This window comes from Phodopus roborovskii, unplaced genomic scaffold (genome assembly GCF_943737965.1).
Source record: "Phodopus roborovskii unplaced genomic scaffold, PHOROB, whole genome shotgun sequence".
Classification (NCBI taxonomy): Eukaryota; Metazoa; Chordata; class Mammalia; order Rodentia; family Cricetidae; genus Phodopus; species Phodopus roborovskii.
Genome location: NW_026126544.1, coordinates 379,169 through 394,712, shown reverse-complemented (window position 1 = coordinate 394,712; position 15,544 = coordinate 379,169). Strand labels below are relative to the sequence as shown.

At 41.9% G+C, this 15,544-nt stretch overlaps 1 protein-coding gene across 1 annotated transcript in view; it reads left to right on the top strand.

Moving 5' to 3' along the window:
• The window catches only part of LOC127233614 (cell surface hyaluronidase-like), a 70,680-nt gene that overhangs the window by 11,049 nt on the left and 44,087 nt on the right, over positions 1-15,544 (top strand). Inside the window, 5 exon segments of the mRNA XM_051200156.1 lie at positions 2,075-2,417; positions 6,928-7,068; positions 7,359-7,558; positions 7,560-7,921; positions 12,289-12,458. Of these exon segments, the coding sequence (XP_051056113.1) occupies positions 2,087-2,417; positions 6,928-7,068; positions 7,359-7,558; positions 7,560-7,921; positions 12,289-12,458 (1,204 nt within the window). The 5' untranslated portion in view covers positions 2,075-2,086.

Below are 15,544 nucleotides of genomic sequence, written 5' to 3'. Positions count from 1 at the left end.
CCAGATTATGCCTGATGCTCACACTGAGACTGGGACACTAGAGGAAACTTCAATGCCCTTTCTCTCCATGATTTTTAGGGTTAAACAGCTGTTGAGAGTTTGGGAGGCTGAACACATTTTGGCAGTATTTTGTGGGTGAATTTTACCTTATCTTCCAAACAAGCGATTTAAAACTGAGTTTGGGAGCTAGATTTCTTGAGGATGCTGCTGCAAAGCTTTTGTCTGACCCTCATTTTGTGTTTCTCTGACGGTGTCAGAACCGCTGCTTCTTGATTTCGTGAGACATTGTTTTTCATAAATAATTTAGATCTCTAAGTGGCAATCGATATTTTTTAAAGTAATGTATTCATAGTACCATGTCTAGAGTAAACCCATCAGTGTGAAATGAGACCTGAAGGAAACATGTAAACATGTTTCTGTTTTACAATTTTAATGGTTTTTATGAATTGAAAATAAGATTTTTTTTAACCACATTGTTTATTCTAAAATATGGAAGTACTATTTTACTTTTTAGGACAAAAGTAGTGGCTCATTTTTAGTTGTCAGCCAGTGGGCTAATGGATTCAGAAGGATTCATTTATGGCAGATGCCTTCTGAGTTTTCACATTAAGTTGCCATTCTGTGACATTGAGGACATGCTCTGTTATTTCTAGTTGATTGGTGACTCCCTGGAGCCTCTCACTGCTTCTTATTTTATTTTTTATTTATTTATTATTATTATTTTATTATTTTATTTTTTCTTTTGGTGGCTACATTATTTGGTGTGACACATTATCTCCCGAAAGGGCTCTTCAGCTTGATAAATAACACCAGCCCTTCTCACCCTGAGACAATTAGGCAGAAGGATTAAAGCTCCAGGGGCCTAGATTCTACTGATATTTTACAGCAGATCATAACAGTTGTGTTGCCCTCCAGTGAACCTGGCATTCAGGAACATCCTGTATCCCTTGTTAATAGATGGCTTTTTTTTTTTTTTTTTTTTCTTTTGGTCACACTCTGCTTGCTGTGTTCATTGTTTGGGTCTGCTGCTTGGGTCATATACGGCAGTTTCCTCACAAGCACCTTGGATGGCTGTGCTTTTCTTTGTCTGAAGTGTAAGTTTCTTCATCTAAACAATGGCTTTTATTCACACATCGAGCCCCGTGGACCTGGTCATTTTGACAGACACACTGACTCTGAGAATGGTCTTTGCCTCATGTACACTCATGATCAATTCCTGATTAGATTTCCCCATTAATTTCCGTGCCATTTGGGTCCTGGAAATACTTATTAGTGGGCCATTTTATGTTTAATGGGTTTGTATGCCTCATGTACACTCATGATCAATTCCTGATTAGATTTCCCCATTAATTTCCATGCCATTTGGGTCCTGGAAATACTTATTAGTGGGCCATTTTATGTTTAATGGGTTTGTAATTTGGAGGCTCCCTGCACCACTAAATTCTTGTTCTTTTTTTGGTAGCAGACATGGGGAATTTATTGTGAGGGTATTGCATGAAATCAGGTGACTTAGGATGCCCTGGTTGTTAGGGAAACAATGGAAGAGGTTGGGTGTCATAGTTATCAACAGTTAGTGTAGCAAGACATTATGCGGTGGAGCTGGCTCTCCCTTCCTGTTCCTTCCCTTCTGTATTCTTTCTCTTCCCTCTCTCCCTACCAAATGAACAGTTTCATTCACAACTTGTTCTTCTTGGTGCTAACTATAGTGAACATAAAGAGGAGGGCCTTTGTGTGTTTCCAATTTTTCTCAGCTAAAAAAGAATCACGAATCATTGGTTGATTGCATTTATTCATGAGAGATTCCAGAGATTAGGATGCTACTTTTGAGGCCTGTTAGTTTCTGTAAAGAGCCGGTTTTTAGAGTCAGGGTCCTGGGCTGGTGTGGATCTCTTTCTAGGGCTCAGCTTTTTCATGAACAAAGTGGGATAATGGTGCCTACTTGTAGAATTGTTTGAGGCTAGCCCGGGTTACATGTTAAGTTCTAGCCTACTCTGGTCTACAGGACCCTGTCTCCAAACAGAATTTTAGAGCCGCTACAGTGTATGCATTTAAAACCTTCTTTTCCTTTTCATAGTGACAAGGTATCATGTATGCAGCTGGTTCCAGGGGACACTCCCCTGCTTTCCTACAACCTCAAAACGGAAACGGCCATCGCTCACCTGGTTACGTTCCTGGGAAAGTGGTTCCCTTACGTCCTCCTCCTCCTCCAAAGAACCACGCTTCAGCCAAATTGACCTCCACCAGCCAAGAAGCCCCAGCAACCTTTGCTTTCTCCCCGGAGGAGCAGCAGACACCGAGGGAGAACCGCAAGCAAAAGAGACACAAGAACACCTTCATCTGCTTTGCTATAACTAGCTTCTCGTTTTTCGTGGCGCTTGCAGTCATTTTGGGAATATCCTCAAAATATGCTCCAGATGGTATGTACCCATGTGCGTGGGCGCACATCAAACGTAGCCTAAAAAGGAGAGTTAAGGCTCCGTGCCATGGTTGTGCATGCCTTTAATCCCAGCATTCTGGAGACAGAGGCAGGCAGATCTCTGTGAGTTGAGGACAGCCTGGTCTACTGAATGAGTTCTGGGACAGCCAGAGCCACAAGAGAGAACCCTGTCTTGAAAACCAAACCAACCAACCAAACAAACAAACAAAAAGAGCTAAGTTGAGGAGATAGAATACTAAAAAACAAAACAAAACAAAACAAAACAAAACAAAACAAAAATAACCTTTTGTTGCTCAGGCTGGCTCTAACTACCTAATTCACAGGTAGGATGAGATGTAACATCTTATGAATGAGAGCAGTTGTTTGAGGAATCTGTGGGAAATTATAAATTTGAAGGTTTGGCTTTCTTAGCATTTTTGGCCTTGCACTGTGTCTCAGGGCTCAAGTTGTTCTTGGAGCATCTCTTTAAAAGCTCTTCAGAGTCTTTAGTAATTCCCAGGGAGTGCAGGTTCTTCTTTGTGGGAGCCGAGAGTTCTGGATTGCAGAAAGTTTATTTGGTCATCCACATAGTGATAAAGTGCTCTTCGTTTAAACAACAAATAAGTGACCAGAAAAGGAATTGTTTTGTGATTTGAAACAGCCTTGGTAAACAGTGTAAAACATTTAAAAAATACTTTTGAGTTATGGAGTGTATCCTTAAAAGAAACTTCTGTCCACTTGTGTTAAGTTGATTCATTTGTCCAGTCCAACCCATCCTGTCCATAGCTGAATATCATGTAGGGAGCTTTAATGATATTTGCTTTTCAAGAAGCCAGGTCAGAAATGTAGTGATCAGCGCTGAGGAGATAATTCAGTTGCTAAGGGGCTGAGTTTAGTTCCCAGAACCTATAAAGGGTGGGATAGTGGGTCACAACCACGTGGAGCTCTAGGGGCTCAACGCTCAACACTGGACATACACATGACATACATTCACAAACAAATACACATGAAACAAACCCAGATGTGGTCACATGTGCTTGTAATCTCAGCACTGGGAAGGTGGGACCAGCAGAATTCCTGAGTCTGAATGGAGCCAGCCTCGTCCAACTGAGGAGTCACTCCATGGGTTGCTATCTCTGTTCCACATCATTTGTTTTCTACTCCACACACACACACACACACACACACACACACACACACACACACACACAAACACACACACACAAAAGCACACACAAGCACACATACATGCTCAAGATACAGAGAGAGAGAGAATTTATTTAATGCTAATAAATGTATTCTTATTGGTTTTGAAGAAACATTAGCTTCATAGAACAGTCTAAAACTCAGAGGTTCCATGGCTGTGACATAGAGGACTCCAGACCATTACAACCCGAGTTGAGTATCCCTTTGTCTTTTTTTTTTTTTTTTCTTGTGGACAAAGTCTACTGCAGGTTTTTGTCTGAGTAGAAGTCTCCTTAACTGGATATAATAGTGTAACAGTTGAAGCCCCCTTTGCTCTTTGTAAAACTTACAAATATCACTTTATTTTGATTTTCAGGATACGTTAGGGATTTTGTCAAATTTTTTTTTTTTTAAATTTATTTTCATATGCATTGGTATCTGTGGGAAGGTTTCAGAGTCTTTGGAACTGGAGTTACAAACAGTTGTGAGCTGCCATGTGGGTGCTGGAAATTGAACCTAGATCCTTTAGAAGAGCAATCAATGCTCTTAACCACTGAGCCATCTCTCCAGCCCCGGATTTTGTCAATTTTAAGGTCCTGGAGGAAGTAGTTACCAATATTTCCAAAAGAATAAACAGGGAGTAAGAGAGATGAGCCTGTCCACATCTTTGTTGACTAAGCCAGTTGGCCACACTTTGAATTTATAACATTGATTTCCCTTGCTTGTTGTATTGACTTTCTATTTCCAGTTCCAAACACAATAACCAAGTTCTGATTCACATTTTCCAAATAATCGCCAGGAGCGGGAAGCCAGACTAATGGGAAATCAGAGCTGCAATCTGTGGCTTTCCCTGGTATTTTCTTAGTCCATCCAAAGCCCTGGGCTGCAAATGTGGCTTCTTGAGTCAGGGTTCTTTAGTTCCCTGTGTTGGCAATACAAGCAAGATGCTTGCTGGAAAGATTGAGAATGCTGAGGTGATTTATGGTCAGCCTCACAGTGGTTTTTTTTTTTTGCTGTTACAAATGTGCTTACTTCACAAGTGGGCTAGCCCAGGACATGGGGCTGGCTGAGTTGATTTTTTTGTGATTCTGCACATCATATTCATTTTCTCATTTCAGTATATTTTGCTGGAAGGAACAACTCAGGAATTTTTAGAGTGATAGTCTAATGGAGTGTGCTCTCTAGGAACTGATTACAAGCAGTTAAGAGGAATTGCATACATAACTCTTACAATGGGCTTCAGGTCTCTACAAACTGGAATTCTTTCTCAGTAGCTTGTGACATGTGATGTTTGCTTCTTATCTAACACTCTGGAGAATTCCAGCTCTATGTTTTATGAGATAGGGAGCTTGAAGAAAAGTCATTTTATTTTTTGTAGGGCTGGGAATTGAACTCTGAGCTTTGTCTGTGCTAAACAAGCATTCTACCATTGAGCTACACTGCCAGCTCCAAGGAGTGCCTTTAGTATAATGGTTAATAATGAAGAGTTAAATAGTAATTATGAATCTGGTATGAGAAAAATAATCCCATCAAGTAATTGCCAAGGCCTTAGTTAGTGAGGCTAATTTAATTCTAGTTGCTCTCACTTCAGAGTGACAGCCTAGGCTACTTAAGCTACTAGGGTGTGCAGGTTCAAATGTAAATTTAGGATGCTCCTTTGTCAGTAGTCTCTACGTTCACATGTGAGCCTTCAGCCTCACTTGTATTTCTCCTTGTTGACCTCAAGCACTTGTCACTCATTCCTACCTTTGCTTAATTTAAACACAGGTGCTTAATTGAAATACAGGTGAGTTGAGTAACAAATGGACTAGGATGGCAGGGGGAGATATCTATATCATATGTAAATATAATTCTATTCTTTCTAAAGATAGGTTTATTTTATTATTTTTACTTCTGTGTATATGTGTGTGTGCATCTGTGTGAGTGAATGGCCACATATGTGGGTTGATCACAGAGGCCAGAAGAGGGTATCGGATCCCTTGGAACTGTAGTTTCAGGCAATTGTGAACCAGATGTGGGTGCTGGGAACCGAACTCTGTCAGAGCGGTCCATGCTCGCTGTTTATTGTTCCATCATTTCCCAGCCCCAACATTCCTTGTATTCTTGTCTCCTCATCATACTCCTCTTATTTAAGTGCTATTCATCCTTTGGGGTCTGAGTCTTTGAAGCTGCCTCAGGACCTCCAGCTTGTTCTTCCTTTGTCTGAGCACACTTGCCCCTAAATTAAGGACCACATTATTTACCATTTATTTATTTCATACATGATGGTTTTTCTCCTAGGCTGGTTTATAGACTTGTAGATGCCATCCCCCATCTATACTTTACAAAATAGTATCTGCTACAGAGTGGACAAAATGATCTCCAGCAAATCTTGAGTTGTTAACTTATCAGAAATGAAGCTACGAGTTTTCTTTTCCCTAGAAGTATTTCATATACAAGCAGCCATTGTTTTATTATCTACTATTCAAGAGGCAAGTTATAATTCTGGTAAAGGAAGATTACAAGTAACAGACCTCATTTCTTCAGGAGGAACTACCACATCACTCAACTTGCTAACTAATCTTTGTGTTGGCTTCTCTACTCTGCAATTTCCTCATCTCTGAAAATGAGAAGTCATGGTTTTGGCCACTTGCCTTCTGTAGTTTTGTTGGGAAAGTGTGCATGTGGGGAAGGAGGTGCTGTTACCACCTACTCTCTGATTCTCTGTGTTTAGGAAGGAGCTTGAAATACCTAATACATATTAGAAATGTCTGTGATGTCTGTTTCCATTAGTCAGGGCATTGAGAGAGAGGGAGACAGACAGACAGACAGAGACACATAGATACACACACACACACACACACACACACACACATACACACACGCGCGTGTGCGTGCGCACACACAGAGGTCTGTCTGCCTATCTGTCTTGCTGAGATTATGGGAGTCAAATCCAAGACCTCAGGCATGATAAGCTACATTGCCAGCCTATTAATTTCTTTCTAAAACATCTTTACAGTGTGGATCCATGAGAAATTCATTGTTACTGTTGTTTATTTCCAAAGTAAGTAGTGAGGGTAACTTCATTTTATCTTGTGGAATTTATCTGAACTAAGTGATGACTTAATGTGCTAACTTTTTTTTTTTTAAATTTATGAAGTAAAGAATTCAATATTCTTGTATTTGGGAACAGGTGGGACTTCCATTCCAGTGGCAGAAGATCAGTGACACTGCACTTTCCTTGCAGACCCATGTTCAATGACAGTAATTCTTGGGCTTGGCTGGTGATGTGGTTTTCTTGCACTTTGTTGGATTGGATTCTTTATCTTTGTTGTGATGTTTTGTAGAGAATTGTCCAGATCAAAACCCTCGTCTTAGGAACTGGGATCCTGGACAAGATTCTGCAAAACGGGTTGTTATCAAGGAGGGAGATATGTTCCGCCTGACCTCAGATGCTACAGTGAATTCTATAGTCATTCAGAATGGAGGTAGGTAATAATCCCTGTCTTTGGGAGCCCCATGGATGCTGTGTAATGTGGGGGTCATTTGCTGTCCCGCATATAGAATATCTGTGGTAGATTTTATTCATAAACAGAAAAACAAAAGACAAAGGAATACCCAGTTTTTTCTCATTGCTGGGATTAGGTGTTACAGGAGAGCCAGGAAGCAGCTGGCATTGGATCCAGGGGGCCAATCACCCACATAGGCCACCCCCAGTGACCCACGTGTGTTAGCTATAACACAGTTCCAAAGGTTCAAGTAGTGTTGTTCCTTGCAGGACTGCTTGTGTTTGGGGATGACAAAGACGGATCCAGAAATATTACCTTGAGGACTCGTTACATCCTGATCCAGGATGGTGGGGCGCTTCATATTGGAGCAGAAAAATGCCGCTATAGATCCAAAGCGACAATTACCTTGTATGGCAAGTCAGATGAAGGTGAAAGTATGCCAACATTTGGCAAAAAGTTTATTGGTGTGGGAGGCTGGCGGGACACTGGAGTTACATGGGGCACAGAGGACATCATGGACCATGCTGGCAAGGACTCTGCATTCCTCAGGCTTGCCCTTTGGTTCCTATGCCTTTGAAAAGGACTTTTCCCGGGGCCTTAATGTGAGGGTCATTGACCAAGACACAGCCAAAGTTTTGGAATATGAGAAGTTTGATACCCACGAGTACCACAATGAGAGCAGGAGACTTCAGGAATTTTTGAGAGCTCAGGATCCCGGTCGGATTGTAGCTATTGCTGTTGGAGACTCAGCAGTCAAGAGTCTGTTACAGGGAACAATTCAGATGATTCAGGACCGGTTGGGAAGCAAGCTGATCCACGGGCTGGGCTACAGGTAGGTAGAACTTGTTCCTCTCTTTCCAGCTCCGTGGTAAAGTTTATATCCTGTGAAAGCAGAGAAGGTGGGCAGAGAACCACAGACAGCTGCTGCTGATTTAGCTGGCTGCATGGCCACCCCCAAAGAGCCTTTCCTATCGGTGCATCAGATTGCCTCTTGTTCGAACCATGGATTTAACTATTAGATGTGGCACACAGAACAGTCTTGGCTTTGACTTATGAAGCCCTTTGTGAATTGTTGCTCAGCAGTGGAAAGTGTGGAGCTGTGCTTCTGAAAAGCACTGGGTGGAGTGAAGATAATGTGCCACTGAAGAGACTTCCTCATACCATTAACTTCTGAGCATAATGAAACTGAAGGTACCTCGAAGCCTAGGCTAATTGAGACAGCTGAGCAGCTGAGAGGTTAGGGCACAGTTCTGTGGACAGGCTGTTAGAAAAGCCCTAAGGGGTAGCATGCTTAGGTTCCATTTTCTTTTTTTTTTTTTTTTCTGGAATCTTTTGATTCCAGATTAATTTGATTGGAACCCTTTACATGCTGTTTTGTTTTGACTCCACTTGCTTCATTGGCTGAGTTCTGTCCAATTCTGCCATAAGAGAGGCAGCCCAAAGTTGCAGAGCTAAGCCAATCACTAATTCTCTAGAAGATTCTTTCCTCTTCACCCTTGATTTCCTAATACTGTATTGTCTGGAGGCTGAAGGAAGTAATTGGCTCACCATTTAACTTAGAGAGAGAGAGAGAGAGAGAGAGAGAGAGAGAGAGAGAGAGGAGAGAGAGAGAGAGAGAGAGAGGAGAAAGGAAAACAAAGACCCAGAAGTTGTGATTCTGCTGAATGTTCTTAGGAACTTTGGGAAATATCTGCAATGACAGAAGTGAGACAGCCTCCAGACTGCATACTGAAATGTGACACACTTAGCTTTTCCTTTGGGCACAATATTAACTATGGAAATTCTTGAAGATAATGTTAGTGAAGGAAAGAGGTCTGTGATCATCCTGAATTGTTTCTTATGAGATATCAAAACACAAGAAGGAAAAACCAACAGCCCACAGCTGGCCGGGGGAAATAACAGGCATACTCCGGAGGGAGGCAAGGGGCCTCAGGAATGTGAGGGGTGTGCTGTATAGGTAGCAAAGAATGGAGGTAGGTCTAGATGCAGAGCATCATGAGCAAAGCCTCAGAGGCTTTACCCTGCTAACACACATGGAGAAGTGCTATAATAGGAATGCAAAGCTTAATGATAGATTACAAGGTGACCCTTATGTAGTCATCACTCAGGCCAAGAAACAAAACATTGCCAGCAGACCTTGGTCTTCCTTCCACCATTGCTATGACTGTCACTCCTTCCATCTCCAAAGATAAGCTTCCTCCTGAATTAGGGAACACACTAAGGTTTAGGTCCTTCCCCCTTTGAGCTTCAGATAAATGGTGGTAGACTAAATAGTTTGTATCTGGCTATTTTTGCATGAGGGCTCTTCATATTGCCACATATAGGGCTGGCTTTTTTTTCCACTACCATCCATCCATCCATCCATCCATCCATCCATCCATCCATCCATCCATCCATCCATCCATTTTCTGAGATAGGGTCTCACTGTGTAGCTCCAGCTGTCTTGGAATTATGTAGGCCAGGCTGGCCTCAAACTCATAGAGATCCACCTTCCTCTGCCTTCCAAGTTCTAGATTAAAGGCGTGTGCCACTAAACCCACCTTCCACTATTGTTTATTTCCTATTGAATGAATATACTACAGTTTGTTTACTGTGGATACCAAAATGGCTTTCCGGCTTGTGCTTCTGTAACTGTTCCTTTACCTATCTACTGATATGTGTGTGTACCTGTTCCTGTAATGCATAGACCAAAGAATAGAAACATGTTCTTGGCAAATTTAGATGCTTGTGCTAGTCAACTTTCAGTGGCTCACAAAATAAATGTTCAAGACTGTTAACTTGGCTCACAGTTTGAGAGATTTCAGTCAGTGGTCACTTGGCCTTGTGGCTTTAGGTATGGCAAGGCAGAGAACATTACAACAGTTATGATGGTGGGTGAAGCTGCTAAGCCCATGGTGCCTAGGATGCAGAGTGTGAAGAGGGACCCTGGGGTGCCAGAAGTGTGTGTGTGTGTGTGTCTGTCTGTCTGTCTGTGTGTGTCTGTGTGTCCTTAGAGCCCTGAAGAGGGTGTCAAATCCCATGGAGCTAGGTTCTAAGCCACTTCCTATAGTACAAGTCCTTTAGAATTAAGACTGGTACTCTGGAAGAGCAGCTGGTGCCCTTGACTTCTCTACAGCCATTAGTAGTCATCCCAACTCTTCTCTCCCCATTACCTTTTAGAGGTTCAGCTACTCTTTAGTAGCCCCATAGGCTAGAAACAAGCCTTCAACACGTGGGCCTTTTGGAGAATATTGAAGATACAAAACAGAGTTGTAGTTTTTGTTTGTTTGTTTAACTCCATTCTTTTGCTCTTTTGGGGGCCCGCACCATGCACACCTAGCTCCCAAATAAATCTATTCTTATTTATAAATGCCCAGCCTTACCTTGGCTTATTTTTAGCCAGCCTTTCTTAACTTAAATTATCCCATCTACCTTTTGCCTCTGAGCTCTTATCTTTATCCTATATTCTTTTCTTTACTTTTTGCTCCATGGCTTGCTGTGTAACTGGGTGGCTGCCCCTGATGTCCTCCTTTGCTTGCTCCTGAATCTCTTCTTCCCAGATTTCTCCCATTTATTGTCTCTGCCTGTCGGCCCTGCCAACTCTCTCTCCTGCCTTGCTATTGGCTGTTCAGCTCCTTATTAGACCAATCAGGTGTTTTAGACAGGTAAAGTAACAAGAGCTTCACAGAGTTAAACAAATGCAACATATAAGAATGCAACATATCTCTGCATTCATCATTAAACAAATGATCCACAACATAAATGAATGTAACCCATCTTAAAATGACATTCCACAGCACAGAGTACCTCCTTTGTTCGCTGGTGTAAGCGGTCACAGCTTCCGTTCTTCCGAGTCATCCTTACTTCTGATCCTGTGTCACCATTGGCTGTCACTGTCTTGGCTTTGCTTCTGAATTCCCTTTAAAATATCACTACTCATTTCATGGAGAAGTTAGAACGGTGTCTACCAGCCTTCCATTATATTGACGTTGTCTCCAGTGTACATGAACAGGCACCCCTTTGAATCGTGTTCTAGTGCATTGAAATTTCCCACAAGTGGAGGGGGAAGTGGGATCTGGAGATAATAGAACAGAACATTGTTTCATAGTTGCTGAGGCAGTTCTGGGCAGGAAAGGGAGCCTCTAACATTCTTCCTCTCCTCACTACTGGGAGATAATAGTTGCGATATTCTTTGTTTGAGCCTTTCTGCTGTGTTGAAGGTATAAAAGGCTCTGCCTGGTTCTCAGCCCCTAATCCTCACCGGGGCAGCTGCTGGACTTAGAAGGCCATAGGCTTGCTTTAGTGAACCTTTCTTCTGAATATCTGGCCATCTGTCTGGCATAGATTACATTTGGTATTTTTTTTTTTTCTCAAAGTATGAAGTTCACATTTTTCTTTTCATGTTTTGAACTAGGAGGCTTAAGGCAAGTTTCCTGGCTTTTGTTACTATATTTTTTTCTTTGACTAACTTGGGGCACGAGCTGGGGCAAGTCCATTAAATATTTGTTATTTGTGAAAGTCCAATGGCATTTTAAAAACACGTTGCTTTCTACAGGGAATGGTTTGTGAAACTGAAAATCTATAGGATAGCAATCCTATGGCTTCAGGGATGTTTAGAAACTTCTTCTAACTCATTGATTCTCAACTGTGCCTAAATACAGAGACATTAAAAACTGCTAATACTCAGGATGTCTTAGATCATGTTTTCAAAGAGTAGGACCCCAGTCAAAAGAGTGATAATTACTGACCTCTAAATTAGAGGTGTGTGTGTGTGTGTGTGTGTGTGTGTGTGTGTCGGGGGGGGGGTGCTTGGACAACATTTAGTGTCTCCCTCAATGGCTTTCCACCTCATATAGTGAGTGACTCAAAAAACAAAACAACCACTAAAGAGCAGAAGGCAGTCTTTTTAGGAGACAGTCGGGGATTTATGTCTAGAATGACACATGATCATGTGTGTGTCCAGGAAGGAAGTCCATGATTAACTGATGCCATAGTCATTACTGTCTCACCTGAGAGAGCTGGAAAAACAAGTCTTTGAAAATCAGGTGCATTTGCTGCTGTGATGTCAGGTACCTCAGCAAAAGCCTAGAAACTGCAACCTCATGGGAAATGTGAGAAATGAAATACAGATGTTGAAAATCAGCCTCGCACCATATCCGTGTCTAGGGCTTGGGTCATTCTGTGACAAATAACCAGATGTGCTTGCTGTTTTCCTGCTAGGCAAGCTTGGGCTTTAGTCGGTGTCATTGACGGTGGAAGTTCTTCCTGCAACGAATCTGTGAGAAACTATGAAAACCACAGCACAGGTGGGAAGGCCCTGGCTCAGGGAGAATTCTACACCTTGGATGGTCAGAGGTTCTCCGTGACGGCCTATAGTGAATGGATTGAAGGTAGGCGAAGGTGTTTAAACTCTGTGAGACATGGGTAAGGACTGTGACAGATGGCTGAGGGGCATTACTGTGTTCAAACATCAGTCTACCTTGGCAGATTTGACAGCTAGTTAGAGTTGCTTTCCCTACTAAACTTAAGTCTTGTAAATTCAAGAAGTCTGGACTAGCTACTGATCTATTTTAGTTTTGGCAATCCTCCTTGGACTGTGTTCTGGATCCTGAGTCATAGTGTCTAATTAAGTAGTGTGATAGTTGACCTTGGTTGTCAGCTTGATGAGTTCTGCAGACACCTGTCTCCTGGGCACGTGGGCGGGAGAGGTTCATTGAGGTGGGTGGCACCATTTCCTGCCCAGGTTTGTCCCTCTCTTCTTTCTGTGGGTGGACACAGTGTGACAGCTGCTTCAAGTTCCTGCTGCCTTGAGGTCCCCACCATGTTGTAGTGTTCTTTCAGACTGTGAGGGAAACAAACCCCTTTTTACATTGCTTTCATCAGCAACAGAAAAGTAATTAAGACAAGTAATAGAAACACGTATACATTTAAAAAACATAGATGAAATGTTAAAAAAAATAAACAAATAAATGGAATCTCTGAGATGAGACAAGAACTTTTCACATATTGCTTCTGAGCAATGTGGGTTTTGGAGAACAAGCAATATCAATGATGGGGGAGAAGTTGGACCACGCCCTGCTTCAGGCCTCCATAGTGGTCTCAGGCACAGGTGTTGAGCCCCAGCCCTAGCACGAGTTTGGGCCTGTATGTGTTCAACAGTCCTGTCTACAGGAAAGTTCCAGGCTGGAGGCAACTACACCAGGGTTTGAGTCAGCTTTTCCTGTGTAGGGACCTTAATTTCCACGTCACCTTGGCTGCTCATTTCTGGAAGTGGAACTCATGCCATCTGCCATGGGCTGACCTCCTCAGTCACCCCTGCTTTCTGGAAGGGTGGAAATTCTCCAGAGGAAGCACAAGACTGAACGCACTTCCTTTTAGACTTCAATGAGTAGATTATTGTAGGCAGGATTTTGTCCTCTGCTTAGAAAAAAGTGAGAAATTATCAAACACTAAGGTGTTCCCAAGTCCTTTCTGACTTTTTTTAAAAAAAGAGAAATAAATTCTAATGCCTTTAAAGTCAAAATTTAGAAAAAAAAGTATTGGAATTTAATGTGAAACTTTTTATGGAGGATTTTATTTAATGGAACCTTAAATTTGGAGTAATGATTTGTGGTGGGATTTCTGATGGTCTTTGTTCTTAAGTTCCTGTTTCTATTTTTGGAAGGATATGTTATATGAAATGAAAATGTGTTTGTAAATAAACATTTTTTGTTTTGTTTTATAACATTTTCATTTGTAAACAAGATATATTGTAAAAAAATCTATAATAATTGGTGGAATTATTTATCTTAGTAAATGTGAGTCCAAGAAACATCCTGAGAATATACCCAAAGTTTACTTGGGAATGTTTGTTTGTATTTGCATATATGCATACACATGTGTACCTTGCAGAAAATACACAGGCAGGGCAGATTAGCCCCCAGTGACAGACTTCATCACTTGACCTGGTTAGATTTTTATCTGGGCAATTGACTAAGACTATGCGACCATCCATATTGTTCTTGTTCCTGTCTTTTTATAATCCCAACTCAAGTAGTAGATGTATTCTTCAGTTCATTAGAGTCAGCATCATCTTAACTAGCAAGTTAAGATGCTAGTTAAGATGATGCCGGAGAAGCGTTTTTTGAACATGAGTCTTTGGGGAGGGTTTTCTCGTTTATTCATTTAGTAAAGTAGCTGTCTTTTATTCTGTTCACATTTCCCTGAGAAGCTTTTTGCTCATGACATTTTTTTTTAAAAATCACAGATATTGCAGGGATAGTAAATACTTCAACACTGCACTGAATGCAACAAACTAAAGTGTAAGTTAGAAGAACTTCAGTTCTTCTCCGCCAGCTTTGACTTTGAAAGGCAGTATTTGAAGATACCACCTATCTTAATCATTTTTTTATTGTTATGATAAACTGCCATGGCCAAAGCAACTTATATAGTAAAGTATTTCCTTTGGGGCTTATGGTTTCAGAGGGTTAGAGTCCATGACCATCACGGTGGGGGTGTGGCAGCAGGCAGCCATGTGGGAGCAATAGTGAGAGTTCACATCTTGAGACAAGCATGAGGCTGAGAGAGCCAACTGGTAATGGCATGGGCGTTTGAAATCGCAAAACCCGTGACACACCCCCCTCCACTCCTCCACTTCTTCTCTGATAGTTCCTCCAGCTGGGATCCAAGTATTCAGATATGCGAGCACATGGGCCATTCTCATTCAAAGTTCCATACCACCTGTTAGTAGGACGTTTCCATCATTTACATTATGTCGTTCCCCAAAGGAGCTAAGGCAAGCAGGTCACAATCATGTCCTCGTAGGTCAGTGTATCAAACGCTACAATTATCCACTTGGTGGACATCAGTGACCTGTACTGTGAAGAAGAGGAAGAGTAGTGAATACACAAGGGGTTTTGCCCTGCTACCTTCACTGATGCCCCTTGCAAGGATGAGGAAGGAATAAATAATGCCAGTGCTTGCCCAGGCCCAGAGCAGAGGTTACTTCCAGCAAGGATGTTCCAGAAGTTTTTAAAGACTCCTTGTCATTTCAGTTTGAGGTGCTTGGGGACCAAATCCATGCACAGTTTATATGCCAGACTGGCATTCTACTCAGCTGCTTCCCCAGCAACTTCCCAACATTTTATAAATGGGGTAGCGGTGAAGAAGAGTGGAAACTCATTCTAGGCAAAGAATGCAGAAAATGTTTGTCCTTCCACTATGTGGAACCAAGAGAAGGGGGCGTCCATGTGGAAGTCAGCCTTTACTGACTTTGGTGCCTTGACCTTGGACCTTACAGCTTCTAGAACTGGGAAAAATAGATTTTATTGTTTATAAATTTTAAAAGAAATGACTAAAGCAGGCACAAAGCACAGAAATGAGGCATGTTTTGTAGTGTACTTTCATTCCTAGCACAAAGATGGTCTGTGTGCTAATGTCCTGTCACTTCTGATGACATGAACCAAATAAAGCCACCAGACATTTATTCCAGACCTCT